The sequence below is a fragment of the Hemiscyllium ocellatum genome, chromosome 20 (genome assembly GCF_020745735.1).
Source record: "Hemiscyllium ocellatum isolate sHemOce1 chromosome 20, sHemOce1.pat.X.cur, whole genome shotgun sequence".
NCBI classification, from domain to species: Eukaryota; Metazoa; Chordata; class Chondrichthyes; order Orectolobiformes; family Hemiscylliidae; genus Hemiscyllium; species Hemiscyllium ocellatum.
The window spans coordinates 7,743,767-7,759,419 of NC_083420.1; the positions used below are offsets into that span (position 1 = coordinate 7,743,767).

Below are 15,653 nucleotides of genomic sequence, written 5' to 3' on the forward strand. Positions count from 1 at the left end.
TTTCTCCACAGATGCTGCTGGACCTGCTGGGATTTTCCAGCAGCTTCTGTTTGTGTTCTATGTTATTCCAGTGATTTTGGTTTGTCTCCAGCATCACCTTTTTATTTTAAATAAACTTGTTTGTAATTATCTCTCTGCCTCATTTAATCAGATTATAGGTCATCATTTCACTGGTTATTCGACTGTTGACACATTACTGTCACCGTCTGACACTTAACAATCACCTGCAGAGACTTAATATTCAACCCCCACTCCCCATTTGTATGACATTTTGCTCTGTCTGCCCTTGATCTCTGTGTATAAACTCTGTGTCTGTGTGCTCTTCCCTCCTGCTATACCTGACGAAGGAGCAGCACTCTGAAAGCTTGTGATTTTAAACAAACCCTGTTGGGCTATAACCTGATGTTGTGTGACTTCTGACTTGGTCCACCCCAGTCCAACACTCATCAGCATTCCCAACTGCAGGGGTCATGGGAGAGTTTCGGCAGTGATGGATTGAGTCTGAGAGCAGACGGTGGTGTTGACCCCACACCCCAAATCCCAGTTCTTTGCCAGGTTGCTTGAATAAGCTGTTAGCAGTTTTCACCCTCCCTCCTACTCTGTGCCTTGGCTGATTTTCAAAGCTGCTCTGCTGTGCCTTGTCCTCATGATGTCATGGCCTTCTGAGATTCGAAGGGTTTGATATTACATTGGGAGGAGGAGGGGTTGGTTTCACTGCTGGCGTGTGGTATAATAGGACATGAAATATTAATGTCTTCCCGGAGAGAGTGGTTTCTTTAACACTAATGAGCCTCAATTAGTTGTTCGTCTGCCAAGTTCTGAAACCGAAGTCTCTCGATGTTACAGAACGCTCTGTTTGAATGTGCTCATTTCACTCTTGGTTGTAAATAGGATTTAATTTTTGTGGCAGTAACATAAATACATGTCCTTCTCCTCCTCCTCCTCCTCCACTCCCCGCCACGATTGGTCTTGAGCTGTTCTGGAGAGTGGGGGCAGTGGGCAGGGGAGGATGGGGAAAAATGCAGTCTAATCCTTTTAGCCTTTTAAATTCCCTCTGAATTGGATGCTGAGATGTAGGAATGGAAATAGACCGTTGATCCCGTCAAGTCATTCAATGGCTGATCTGATGACCTTCAACTCCACCTTCCTACCTTTTTCCCATAACTGTTGATTCCCTCGCTGATTTAAAAAAAATGTCTTTCTCAGCCATGTATATCCTTAATGACCCAGCCTCAACAACCGTCCACGGTAAAGAGTCGCACAAACTCACTACCGTCTGAGAGAAGGAATTTCTCCTTGTCTTTGTCTTAAATGTATGACTCCTTATTCTGGGATTATATTTTCAGATTGTAGACTCTCCCACAAGGGAAAATCATCTTTGTGCATGCAGCCAATGGAGTCCCCTAAGAATCCTGCATGTTTTAATAAGATCATCTCTCATTCTTCTATTTTCCAATGAGTAGAGGCCCAATTACTTAATCTATCCTCATGCGTTTGCTTTCCCGTACCCTGGATGTCAGTCTAGGGAATCTACTCAGGGCTGCCTCCAGGGCTCGTTCTTGAAGCTTTTATCAATGGGAACAATTTCTCTCTATTTCCTGTATCCAGCTCCCCCTATTATTTTGAAAGCCACTATCAGGATTCTTTTTAGCCTTCAATCCAAGGAGAACAGTCCAACATCTCCAATCTCTCCTCCTAATTGAAGCCAGTAGTTATATTACAATTCTGGCCAGGTTCCTGATTTGAAAACTTCCAAATAAGAAATAGTGATGGCTCAGTGGTTAGCACTGCTGCCTCACAGTGCCAGGGACCTGAGTTCAATTCCACCCTCAGGCAACTGTGTGGAGTTTGCACATTCTCCCCGTGTCTGTGTGGGTTTCCTCTGGGTGCTCCGGTTTCCTCCCACAGTCCAAAGATGTGCAGGTTTGATGGATTGGCTCTGCTCAGTTACCCATCGTGTCCAGGGATGTGCAGGCTGGGTGGATTAGTCATGGGAAATGCAGGGTTATAGAGCATGGATCTGGGTCTGGCTGGAATGCCCTTCGGAGGGTCAGTGTGGTCTTAATGGGCTGAATGGCCTGCTTTCACACTGAAGGGATTCTGTGAAAAGGAAGTACATAAGAAATATTCCCTATTTAAGACACGGATGAGGAGAATTTTTTTTGATGTCACAGAAGTTCATGAATCTTTGAAACCTTTCCCTTGATAGCTAGTGGAAAGAGAGTCTTTGAATGTTATTAAGGCAGAGGTAGATAAAACAAGGGGAGGGGGCGGAATGAAAGGTCATTTGGGATAGACATTTAACATGGAGTAATCCAAGCAGCCACAATTTTATTGAATGGCCGAGGGGGCTGGAAGGGCGAAGCGGCCTTTTCTTTTTGCAAGGTTTGTGAAGGTTTGTAGCTCAGGTTGAGGTTTAAGGTGTAGGTTTGCTCACTGAGCTGTAGGTTTGATATCCAGACGTTTCATTACCTGGCTAGGTAACATCATCAGTGGCGACCTCCAAGTGAGGAGAAGCTGTTGTCTCCTGCTTTCTATTTATATCTTTGTCCTGGATGGGGTTCCTGGGGTTTGTGGTGATGTCACTTCCTGTTCGTTTTCTGAGGGGTTGATAGATGGTATCTAGATCTATGTGTTTGTTTATGGCGTTGTAGTTGGAGTGCCAGGCCTCTAGGAATTCTCTGGCATGTCTTTGCTTAACTTGTCCCGGGATAGATGTGTTGTCCTCGTCGCAATGGTAGTTTTTTTCATCCATGTGTAGGGCTACGAGGGAGGGAGGGTCGTGTCTTTTTTGTGGCTAGCTGGTGTTCATGTATCCTGGTGGCTAACTTTCTTCCTGTTTGTCCTAGGTAGTGTTTGTGGCAGTCCTTGCATGGAATGTTGTAGACGACGTTGGTTTTGTCCATGGGTTGTATTGGATCTTTTAAATTTGCTAGTTTTTGTTTGAGAGTGTTGGTGGGTTTGTGTGCAACTAGGACTCCGAGGGGTCTTAGTAGTCTGGCTGTCATTTCTGAAACTTCTCTGATGTATGGTAAGGTGGTTAGGGTTTCTGAACAAACACGACAAGCAGACCAAACACAGCCAGAAACCGGAGCACCCGGAGGAAACCCACGCAGACACGGGGAGAATGTGCAAACTTCACACAGTCAGTCACCCAAGGCTGAGAATCGAACCTGGGGCCCTGGTGCTGTGAGGCAGCAGTGCTATCCACTGAGCCACCGTGCCGCTAAGTGTAGAGTAATAGGGAACAGGAGTGGGTCTAGGTGGGGTAGTCTTTGGAGGGTCAGTGTTGAATTGTTGGGTCAAATGGCCTGTTTCCTCACAGTAGGGTTTCTATGATTTTAAAATTTAAATTTTGTTTTAGAAACTTAACCTTTCTTTATAAACCAATCTGTCTTAGTCTTTGGAGCAGGTGGGACTTGAACCCCAGGCCTCCTGCTGTAAGAGTAGGGACGCTACCTCTCGAGCACAGAAGGGCCAAATTTACATTGTAGGTAAAAGCAATGACTGCAGATGCTGGAAACCAGATTTTGGATAGTTGGTGCTGGAAGAGCACAGCAGGTCAGGCAGCATCCGAGGAGCAGTAAAATTGACGTTTCGGGCAAAAGCCCTTCATCAGGAATAAAGGCAGAGAGCCTGAAGCGTGGAGAGATAAGCTAGAGGAGGGTGGGGGTGGGGAGAAAGTAGCATAGAGTACAATAGGTGAGTGGGGGAGGGGATGAAGGTGATAGGTCAGGGAGGAGGGTGGAGTGGATAGGTGGAAAAGAAGATAGGCAGGTAGGACAAGTCATGGGGACAGTGCTGAGCTGGAAGTTTGGAACTAGGGTGAGGTGGGGAAAGAGGAAATGAGGAAACTGTTGAAGTCCACTTTGCCCTGGGGTTGAAGTGTTCTGATGTGGAAGATGAGGTGTTCTTCCACCAGGCGTCTGGTGGTGAGGGAGCAGCGGTGAAGGAGGCCCAGGACCTCCATGTCCTTGGCAGAGTGGGAGGAAGAGTTGAAATGTTGGGCCACAGGGCGGTGTGGTTGATTGGTGTGGGTATCCCGGAGATGTTCCCTAAAGCGCTCTGCTAGGAGGCGCCCAGTCTCCCCAATGTAGAGGAGACCGCATCGGGAGCAACGGATGCAATAAATGATATTAGTGGATATGCAGGTAAAACTTTGGATGTGGAAGGCTCCTTTACGGCCTTGGATGGAGGTGTGGGTGCAGGTTTTGCAGTTCCTGTGGTGGCAGGGGAAGGTGCCAGGATAGGAGAGTGGGTTGTAGGGGGGCGTGGACCTGACCAGGTAGTCACGAAGGGATCGGTCTTTGCAGAAGGTGGAAAGAGATGGGGAGGGAAATATATCCCTGGTGGTGGGGTCTTTTTGGAAGTGGTAGAAATGTCGGTGGATGATTTGGTTTATGTGAAGGTTGGTAGGGTGGAAGGTGAGCACCAGGGGCGTTCTGTCCTTGTTATGGTTGGAGGGGTGGGGTCTGAGGGTGGAGGTGCAGGATGTGGACGAGATGCGTTGGAGGGCATCTTTAACCACGTGCGAGGGGAAATTGCGGTTTCTAAAGAAGGAGGCCATCTGGTGTGTTCTGTGGTGGAACTGGTCCTCCTGGGAGTAGATACGGCGGAGGCGGAGGAATTGGGAATACGGGATGGCATTTTTGCAAGAGGTAGAGTGGGAAGAGGTGTAATCCAGGTAGCTATGAGAGTCGGTAGGTTTGTAAAAAATCTGTGTCAAGTCGGTCGTCATTAATGGAAATGGAGAGGTCCAGGAAAGAGAGGGAGGTGTCAGAGATGGTCCAGGTAAATTTAAGGTCAGAGTGGAATGTGTTGGTGAAGTTGATGAATTGCTCAACCTCCTCGCGGGAGCATGAAGTGGCGCCAATGCGATCATCAGTGTAGCGGAGGAAGAGGTGGGGAGTGGTGCTGGTGTAATTACAGAAGATCAACTGTTCTACGTAGCCAACAAAGAGACCGGCATAGCTGGGGTCCATACGTGTGGCCCATGGCTACCCCTTTGATCTGGAGGAAGTGGGAGGATTCGAAGGAGAAATTGTTAAGGGTGAGGACCAGTTCGGCCAAACGAATGAGTGTGTTGGTGGAAGGGTACTGTTGGGGACGTCGGGAGAGGAAAAGACGGAGGGCTTGGAGGCCCTGGTCAGCACCACCAATCCCAATTTACATTCTTGTCTGTCTGGCTTAGCGAGTTTGAATAGAAATCATAAGCCAGCTTAATAGGTAATTCATGTACAAATTTAGCGAGCTTTTTAAACAAAGGGAATGAGATTTCTTATGGTGCAGTGGTAATCAGAGTCATAGTGTCTGTACCTTTTGGGCTAGAAGGTCTGTGTTCAAATCCAACCTGCCTCAGACATTTATAATGATATGTTTGAACTGTTTGCTTCAAAATACATAAAGCTATGGCTAAGGGAGATGGTCTGCTTGTATGATATAAAAGGTAGAGCATATTGATTCAACCAGGGTGTGTTCTGGAGTTTTGCAATTGTTAGGACATTATCTAATCTTCTGACTGTTTTTGGCTGATTTGGACATTGATATTATTGTACGTCATTCAGATCCCTTTTTATTAATAGAGCAAAGTTGAGCCCAGATGTTAAAGATGTTGGGAATGGGTTTGTTCCTATCTTTAAGTTGTTCAGTGTCCATGATAGATTCTAAAGTCCAATCTGGCTTGACAGCAGAGATGATACTCGCTTGGTATAAAGTTTTGTGCCACTCTGATGAATATTTAATAGTGACAGGGTCCACACTCGACCTTTGGAAGTTCAGCTGAAAAGTCACCAGGCTGTTCTATTACAAAGCCAAAATGACGTAGTTACCCTTCAAAAAGAGAAATGAAAGTCATTTGCTCACAGTGAACCTACAGAATAATGTAGATTTTCATTGCCATCAATGTAGAGAGCATATACATTTTAATAAAGTTAGACATTTTATTTTATTTGTAAAATGAATGTTTTGGAAGAATTTTAATTCAAGGCATGACTATATTGATAACCTTAGAGGCCTGTTTCTATGGAGAGCAAGATGATCCATATGGTATGACACCTCTCTCTCGGGATCGTGATGCTGATCCAACTTCGATTGAAGGAAGGTGCATTTTCTCACAGAATCACAGAGCTCTTTTGTTGCAGGAGGAGGTCATTGTGTCTGCACCGGCCCACTGAACATTTATTACAAACCTCCCCACCTTTTCTGTGCAGCCCTGCACATTGTTTCATGTTTAAATACATCAGGAAAGGGAAGGGAGAGAGGAGCTGAGGAAAATTGCAGCCTTCAGAGAATTGACATTGAGTAAATTGTTGGAGTTGTGGGCTGATGAGTGCCAGGCTCTGATGTACTTTATCCTGGAGTCTTAAAAAGGTGAGATTGTTGATACATTAAAACATTTTTTTCAAAACTTCCCTTGAGTTGGGGATGGTTTAATTCATCAGAAGTTAGCAAATGTAACTAACATAAGGGAGACAAAGAAGCTACAAGCTACTTAGTCACAGGGAAACCTTTAGGAGCTATTATTAAAGATGTTCTAACAGGGCAGTTGGGTACCTTCAATATAATTGGGCAGAGTCAACATGGTTTTGTGAAAGGGAAAATACATTTGACCGATCGATTGCAGCTCTTTGAAGAGGTAGCGCATGCTGTGGATTAAAGGAAACTGGTGAATGTACTGTACTTCAGCTTCCAGGATTAAAGTGCCATATCAAAGGTTTTTATAGAAAGTACAAGCTCACAGTGGAGGGGATAGTATATTGCTATTGGATAGGCTAACAGGAAGCAGAGAGTAGGTGTAAATGTTTTTTTAAAGTTTGCCATGATACCATGAGTATTGTGAGAAAGTGAAGACTGCAGGTGCTGGAGATCAGAGTCAAAAAGTGTGGTGATGGAAACGCAGAACAGGACAGGCAGCATCAGAGGAGCAGGAGGGTTGAGGTTTCGGGCATAAGTCCTTCATCAGGAATGTTAGGGGTTACCCAAGGGGGCTGAGAAGTAAATAGAAAGGGGTGGGGCTGGGGGGAAGGTCGCTCGGAAGGCGGATGCAGATGGGGGGGTGATGGTGATAGGTCTGAAGAGCTTCAGGGTGGAGGAGATGGTCTAGAGGGATGCAGAGAGAGAGGGAGACTCACTGAGATCCTTGTAGAGGGAGGAGGAGAACTTCAAGGTGGGCACTCTTAGAAGAGGCTTTGCTGCAAGGTTATAACGACTCTGAGAAAGTGAGGACGGCAGATGCTGGGTCATCAGGAATGTGTGCAAGGACGCCCAAGGAGGCTGAGAGACAAATAGGAGGGGGGTCATCTGGAATGTGGGGGGAGCCCATCATCCTTATCTCTCAGCCCCTTTGTGGCATTATCTGCCACATTCCTGATTAAGGGCTTATACCCGAAACGTCAACTCTCCTGCAGCTCAGATGCTGCCTGACCTGCTGTGCTTTTCCAGTGCCATCCTTTTTGACTACCATGAGTATTGTGCCTCATAGATTGGTGCTGGCATTTCACCAGTTTATTGTTTGTTTACATGATGTACTGAAGGGTTGGAAGGGAATGTTGTCAAATTTGCTGACAGCACAAAGACTGGTATAAAGGACTCATGGCGGTTACAGAAAGATATCGATAGGTTGTGAGTGTGCAAAAATGTGGCAGATGGAGGTTAATCTAGGAAAGTTATCTTGTTTACTTTGGCAGGAAGAATAAAAACATGTTTTATTAATAGTGAGAGTTTTAGAGATTGGCACTACAAATGAGTTGCAGAAGATGAGTATGCAGGTACAATAAGTAATTGGGAAAGCTCATGGAATGTTATGTCTTATCATGAGGGGAATAGAATACAAAAGCAGTGACGCTATGGAGCCATATCTGGGGTACTTTATTCACGATTAGCCTCCTTATTAAAGGAAGGATGTAAATTTGGATGTTGGCAGACGTTCAGCAAATCTTTACTGGGCTAAACTGAAACATCCGTTTTTTAATGGGGTGGATATGGAAAGGACATTCTGCTTTGTGGGAGAATCCAGAACTGGAGGTCACTGTTTATAAATAAGAGGTCACCCATTTACTGCAGGAGAACATTTTTTTTTAAAGAGAGTTGAAAGTGTTTGGAACTCCCTTCCTAACAGGGCAGTGGAAGCAGATTCTTTGACTATTTTTTTAAAATCCCGAGGTAGATAAGCTTTGGATAAGCAAGTGGGTGAAAGGTTATCAGGGAATGGCAGGAATGGGGAGGTATGTGATGTCGTGATCCTTTTGAATGGCAGATGAGGCTCAAGGGATTGAATAGTCTATTCTTAAACAACACCCCCACTGTCACTTGCTCTTCCATGCTCCTCCCCATCCTGATGTGGACAGACGTTCCTGGTTTTGTAACTAACTGTACCAGGCATGGCTGTCCCTTCACCAGGTGGACTGCGTTTTTAGAAGAAATACTGTTTTATATGCTGTTGCATTGTTTTGGAACTTTGGGGAGAAAAAGTCAAAACAACAGTTTAAAAGGGAGAAGAGCAGACAAAGGAAGCACATGGTGAGGACAGTGCAGGAGAGAGAGAGAAACTGTACAGTTACTGCCTTTGCTGTTTGAATTCGTGTATCGCTGGACATCGGAGTACATCTGGGAAAGTTCACAAACAGTGAAATTTACAACTAATCTTGGAGGATCTGTTGGGTGAAGTTCACAGCACAGAATCAGATAAATTAATTGTTTAAGTCTGTCCAAGAGAAAGGCTGCAGTAGTGAGTATAGAGGATTCTTTCTTGATTATATGTTTTTGAGAGAAGTCTCTTGATTAAACTTAAAATATAAGCCATAGCTATTAATTTAACCTGGAGCAGTGTTTGTAGAGGAATAAGACAGTGTTATTTTCTGGGTCTGTAGATTGTGAAGGACCAAAAATGGCCTTTGCAGTGATATGTACTAGATTAGATTAGATTAGACTTACAGTGTGGAAACAGGCCCTTCGGCCCAACAAGCCCACACCGACCCGCCGAAGCGCAACCCACCCATACCCCTACATTTACCCCTTACCTAACACTACGGGCAATTTAGCTTGACCAATTCACCTGACCCGCACATCTTTGTGACTGTGGGAGGAAACCGGAGCACCCGGAGGAAACCCACGCAGACACGGGGAGAACGTGCAAACTCCAGACAGTCAGTCGCCTGAGTCGGGAATTGAACCCGGGTCTACAGGCGCTGTGAGGCAACAGTGCTAACCACTGTGCCACCTTGCCGCCCACTTGTCAGATGTGGGAGTTTAAAGCGAGTTTAAGGGTTACTGCAGATTATATCTGCCATAAATGCTGTTGGATGCGAATCTTATCAGATCGAATGGATTGGTTGGAGAGACAGATAGAAGCGATGAGGAATTTGCAACAGCAACAGTATATGATGGATGGCAGTTATAGGAAGGGGGGAAAGTCTCAGATACAGTCACATAGATGGGTTAACTCCAGGAAGGGTAAGAGAGGTAGGCAGCTAGTGCAGGAGTCTTTTGTGGATATACCCATTTCAAACAGGTATGTTGTTTTGGAAAATGTAGGGGGTGATGGATTCTCAGGGGAATGTAGCACGAACAGCCAAGTTTCTGGAATTGAGACTGGCTCTAATGCAACGAGGGGTACGTCGGCTCCCAAGAGATCAATTGTGTTAGGGGATTCTGTAGTCAGAGGTACAGACAGACATTTCTGTGGCCAGCAGAGAAAAAGTAGAATGGTGTGTTGTTTCCCTGGTGCCAGGATCAAGGATGTCTCAGAGAGGGTGCAGAATGTTTTCCTGGGAGAGAGGGGCCAGGAAGAGGTCATTGTCCACATTGGAACCAATGATACAGGAAGGGAAAAGGTTGAGATTTTGAAGGGAGATTGCAGAGAATTAGGCAGAAATTTAAAAAGGAGGTCCTCAAGGGTAGTAATATCTGGATTACTCCCGGTGCTACGAGCTAGTGAGGGCAGGAATAGGAGGATAGAGCAGATGACTGAGGAGCTGGTGTATGGGAGAAGGATTCGCATTTTTGGATCATTGGAATCTCTTTTGGGGTTGAAGTGACATGGACAAGCAGGATGGGGGGGGCGGGGGGAGACCCAGGGAGATAATGAGGAAAGAGATCAATCTGAGACTGGTACAACTGAGAACAGAAGTGAGTCAAACAGTCAGGGCAGGCAGGAACAAGGTAAGACTATTTATTTCAATGCAAGGGGCTTAACAGGGAAGGCAGATGAACTCAGGGCATTGTTAGGAACATGGGACTGGGATATCATAGCAATTACAGAAACATGGCTCACGAATGGTCAGGACTGGCACCTTAATGTTCCAGGATACAAATGCTACAGGAAGGATAGAAAGGGAGGCAAGAGAGGAGGGGGAGTGGCATTTTTGGTCAGGGATAGCATTACAGTTGTGCTGAGGGAGGATATTCCCGGAAATACATCCAGGGAAGTTATTTGGGTGGAACTGAGAAATAAGAAAGGGATGATAACCTTAATGGGATTGTATTATACACCCCCCTAATAGTCAGAGGAAAATTGAGAAACAAACTTGTAAGGAGATCTCAGCTATCTGTAAGAATAATAGGATAGTTATGGTAGGGGATTTTAACTTTCCAGACGTAGACTGGGACTGCCATAGTGTTAAAGGTTTAGATGGAGAGGAATTTGTTAAGTGTGTACAAGACAATTTTCTGATTCAGTATGTGGATGTACCTACTAGAGAAGGTGCAAAACGTGACCTACTCTTGGGAAATAAGGCAGGACAAGTGACTGAAGTGTCAGTGGGGGAGCACTTTGGGGCCAGCGACCATAATTCTATTAGATTTAAAATAGTGATGGAAAAGGATAGACCAGATCTAAAAGTTGAAGTTCTAAATTGGAGAATGGCCAATTTTGATGGTATTAGGCAAGAACTTTCAAAAGCTGATTGGAGGCAGATGTTCGCAGGTAAAGGGACAGCTGGAAAATGGGAAGCCTTCAGAAATGAGATAACAAGAATCCAGAGAAAGTATATTCCTGTCAGGGTGAAAGGGAAGGCTGGTGGGTATAGGGAATGCTGGGTGACTAAAGAAATTGAGGGTTTGGTTAAGAAAAAGAAGGAGGCATATGTCAGGTATAGACAGGATAGATCGAGTGAATCTTGAGAAGAGTATAAAGGAAGTAGGAGTATACTTAAGAGGGAAATCAGGAGGGCAAAAAGGGGACATGAGATAGCGTTGGCAAATAGAATTAAGGAGAAAATCCAAAGGGTTTTTAGAAATATGTTAATGACAAAGGGGTAACTGGGGAGAGAATAGGGCCCCTCAAAGATCAGCAAGGCAGCCTTTGTGTGAAGCCACAGAAAATGGGGTAGATATTAAATGAATATTTTGTATCAGTATTTACTGTGGAAATGGATATGGAAGATATAGACTGTAGGGATGGTGACAACTTGCAAAATGTCCAGATTACAGAGGAGGAAGTGCTGGATGTCTTGAAACGGTTAAAGGTGGATAAATCCCCAGGACCTGATCAGGTGTACCCAAGAACACTGTAGGAAGCTAGAGAAGTGATTGCTGGGCCTCTTGCTGAGATATTTGTATCATCGATAGTCACAGGTGAGGTGGCGGACGACTGGAGGTTGGCAAACGTGGTGCTACTGCTTAAGGGTGGTAAAGACAAGCCAGGGAACTATAGACCGGTGAGCCTGACCTCGGTGGTGGGCAAGTTGTTGGAGGGAATCCTGAGGGACAGGATGTATATGTATTTGGAAAGGCAAGGCCTGATTAGGGATAGTCAACATGGTTTTGTGCGTGGGAAATCATGTCTCAAACTTGATTGAGTTTTTTGTAGAAGTAACGAAAGAGGATTGATGAGGGCAGAGGGGTGGATGTGATCCATGTGGACTTCAGTAAGGCGTTTGCCAAGGTTCCCCATGGGAGACTGTTTAGCAAGGTTAGATCTCATGGAATACAGGGAGAACTAGCCATTTGGATACAAAACTGGCTCAATGGTAGACGACAGAGGGTGATGGTGGAGGGTTGTTTTTCAGACTGGAGGCCTGTGACCAGTGGAATGCCACAAGGATAAGTGCTGGGCCCTCTACTTTTTGTCATTTACATAAATGATTTGAACGCGAGCTTAAGAGGTACAGTTAGTAAGTTTGCAGATGACACCAAATTTGGAGGTGTAGTGGACAGCGAAGAGGGTTACCTCAGATTACAACAGGATCTGGACCAGATGGGCCAGTGGGCTGAGAAGTGGCAGTTGGAGTTTAATTCAGATAAATGTGAGGTGCTGCATTTTGGGAAAACAAATCTTAGCAGGACTTGTACACTTAATGGTAAGTTCCTAGGGAGTGTCGATGAACAAAGAGACCTTGGAGTGCAGGTTCACAGCTCCTTGAAAGTGGAGTAGCAGGTAGATAGGATAGTGAAGAAGGCATTTGGTATGCTTTCCTTTATTGGTCAGAGTATTGAGTACAGGAGTTGGGAGGTCATGTTGCGACTGTACAGGACATTGGTTAGGCCACTGTTGGAATATTGCATGCAATTCTGGTCTCCTTCCTATCAGAAAGATGTTGTGAAACTTGAAAGGGTTCAGAAAAGATTTACAAGGATGTTGCCAGGGTTGGAGGATCTGAGCTACAGGGAGAGGCTGAGCAGGCTGGGGCTGTTTTCCCTGGAGCGTTGGAGGTTGAGGGGTGACCTTCTAGAGGTTTATAAAATTATGAGGGAACATGGATAGGATAAATAGACAAAGTCTTTTTCCTGGGGTCGGGGAGTCCAGAACTCGAGGGCATAGGTTGAGGGTGAGGGGGAAAGATATAAAAGAGACCTAGGGAGCGACTTTTTCACGCAGAGGGTTGTAGGTGTATGGAATGAGCTGCCAGAGGAAGTGGTGGAAGCTGGTACAATTGCAACATTTAAGAGGCATTTGGATGGGTATATGAATAGGAAGGGTTTGGAGGGATATGGGCCGGGTGCTGGCAGGTGGGACTAGATTGGGTTGGGATATCTGGTCGGCATGGACGAGTTGGACCGAAGGGTCTGTTTCCATGCTGTACATCTCTATGACTCTAAGAAGGCAGCTCACCACCATGCAGGCCAGATACAAAAGGATAAATATGTGCTTACCTTGACAGCAATGCCCATACTCTACTTATCAGATTTTCAAAGCTCATATGTCGTGTCACAAATACAGAAGCATCAGCAATGTGGTGGGCGTATTGTTAAATTATGTCTGAGCATTAATGAACCATGATACCAGATACAAAATTGTGTTAACTTGATAAATGTCGGGTACACATTAATTGCATTTATTTTTTGCTAATTTCCTGATGGTCTGTTTCCGTGGTGATGCTCCATGAAGCATCATTATTGAACCCCACGATGGCCCTCGCTGAAATGCCGTTTGTTTTAATTCACTCGTGAGACTTTGGCATCACTGGCTAAGTGGTGGTGGTAGAGTCACAGGCTTTTTGCAAGTTACGTTTTGGGAACCTGGGTTCAAAACCCACCACGGCAGATGGTGGAATTTGAATTTAATAAAAATCTGGAATTAAGATTCTAACATTGACCATGAAACCATTGTTGGAAAAATTCCATCTGATTTACTTGTAACCGTTGGAAAGGAATCTGCCATCCTTACCTGGTCAGTCCTCAATGTGACTCCAGACCCACAGCAATGTGGTTGATTATTAACTGCCCTCTGGGCAATTAGGGATAGACAATAAATGCTGACCCAGTCAACAATGCTCACATCCCATGAATGAATCCACAAAAAAACTCCCCCACCCACCCCTCTCTCAGTATGACACTTTGACCTTTTACTATAAATTCTGTCTCCTATGATCCTGCCCCACTAGCTGACAGAAGAGCAGTACTCTGAAAGCTTGTACTTTCAAATAAACCTGTTGGTCTATAACCTGATGTTGAGTGATTTCTAACTTGTCAGTGAGATCTCAAGAAAGAATAAATACAAAAAAAATGTCATACTAATGGAAGCTGAAGCTAAATCATGGACTTCAGAGACGATAATCATTTTATTTCTTCAGGATAAAGATTGTATGGTATATGTTTTGAGTTATATTCCCAATTGTATATAATTTTGTTTTAATTGCTGTTGCATATTCATGATGTGTTCTGTGAAACTACTGCTATCTGAAATATGCACTGATTGTATTTATCCTGCAGGCACAGTGGTCTAATTATCATTGTCTACATAACAAGAAGCCTAATGTTTGGGGCACATTGTATACACTGCATCTCCAATTTGTTGTTTTATTGATTTGGAATGTAAGCAGGAATTAGAGAATATTAAGTGCCACCTTGTTTAAAATTAATAGTGGATCATTAGACAGGCATAAAAGAGAAACAGGTGTTATCTGGAAACTGTGTGAAGCCCTTTCAGAGCATCTATATATAAATGTAAATATATAAAGTTGGGTTTGCCACTGTTGTCATGACTGTAAAAGTGAGAGTTGCTTTGGTTGTTTGATTCAGGTCTCCTGTTGGAGGTAGCAATGTGGTTGCTAGGGGATTGTGTGTTTTATTCAGTAGATATTCTCTCTCTCTGGCAAGTTTTGGAGTTTGACTATTTGGTATTTCATTGACAAATCTAATTAATAGATTTTATTTCTAGATGAAAGAATGCAGTCTCACAACAAGTTACAATGCACTTGCCAAACTGTATTACAGTATGCTAAAAGGGAACCAACAATTCACATTTGCTAAATAAGGTTGTTTTCACCATGTGAATGGCTTTTAATGAGATAATTTTGCCACTGTCCTCACTCTCACTGCTTTTTTCCCTGTGTGTAGAAATTCATCGAGTTTGAGGATGCACTGGAACAAGAGAAGAAGGAACTTCAGACTCATGTGGAGTCTTTGGAGTTACAGACCAGGCAGCTGGAACTCAAATCTAAGAACTACGCAGACCAACGTAAGTTTAGATGCTTTCAATCAATGGCGAACCATAAGGGGGCAGCCTGCTTCAGCATTGATATCGCAGCATTGAAGGGGATGTGGTAGTGGTGATGTCACTAAATGAATAATTTTAGATTACTTACAGTGTGGAAACAGGCCCTTCGGCCCAACAAGTCCACACTGACCTGCTGAAGCGCAACCCACCCATACCCCTACATTTACCCCTTACCTAACACTACAGGCAATTTAGCATGGCCAATTCACCTGACCCGCACATCTTTGGACTGTGGGAGGAAACCGGAGCACCCGGAGGAAACCCACGCAGACACGGGGAGAACGTGCAAACTCCAGACAGTCAGTCGCCTGAGTCGGGAATTGAACCCGGGTCTCAGGCGCTGTGAGGCAGCAGTGCTAACCACCGTGCCGCCCAAATCAATGTTTCAGGCTGGAGCAATGATTCCTGATGAAGGACTTTGGCCCGAAATGTCGATTTTCCTGCTCCTCGGATGCGGCCTGACCTGCTGTGCTTTTCCAGCAACACACTCTCAACACTAATAATCCAGAACGTCAGATTAATATTCCAACGACACGGGCTTGAATTCCAGCGTGGAAGATGGTGAAATTTGAATTCACTAAAAATCTGGATTAAAAAAAACTAACCTGATAGTGATGATGTAATCACTGTTCATTGTCATAAAAACCCATTTAGTTCACTCATTTCCTTTAGGGGAGAAAATCTGCCATCCTTACCTGGGCTGGCCTACACTTAACTG

At 44.6% G+C, this 15,653-nt stretch overlaps 1 protein-coding gene across 6 annotated transcripts in view; it reads left to right on the forward strand.

Annotated features, from left to right (window-relative positions):
• The window catches only part of mapk8ip3 (mitogen-activated protein kinase 8 interacting protein 3), a 212,491-nt gene that overhangs the window by 28,307 nt on the left and 168,531 nt on the right, over window positions 1-15,653 (forward strand). For all 6 annotated transcript variants that reach the window (XM_060840465.1, XM_060840468.1, XM_060840469.1 and 3 more), the window contains exon 2: window positions 14,776-14,896. In XM_060840465.1, coding sequence (XP_060696448.1) covers window positions 14,776-14,896 — 121 coding nt within the window. The remainder of the gene's footprint in view (window positions 1-14,775; window positions 14,897-15,653) is intronic.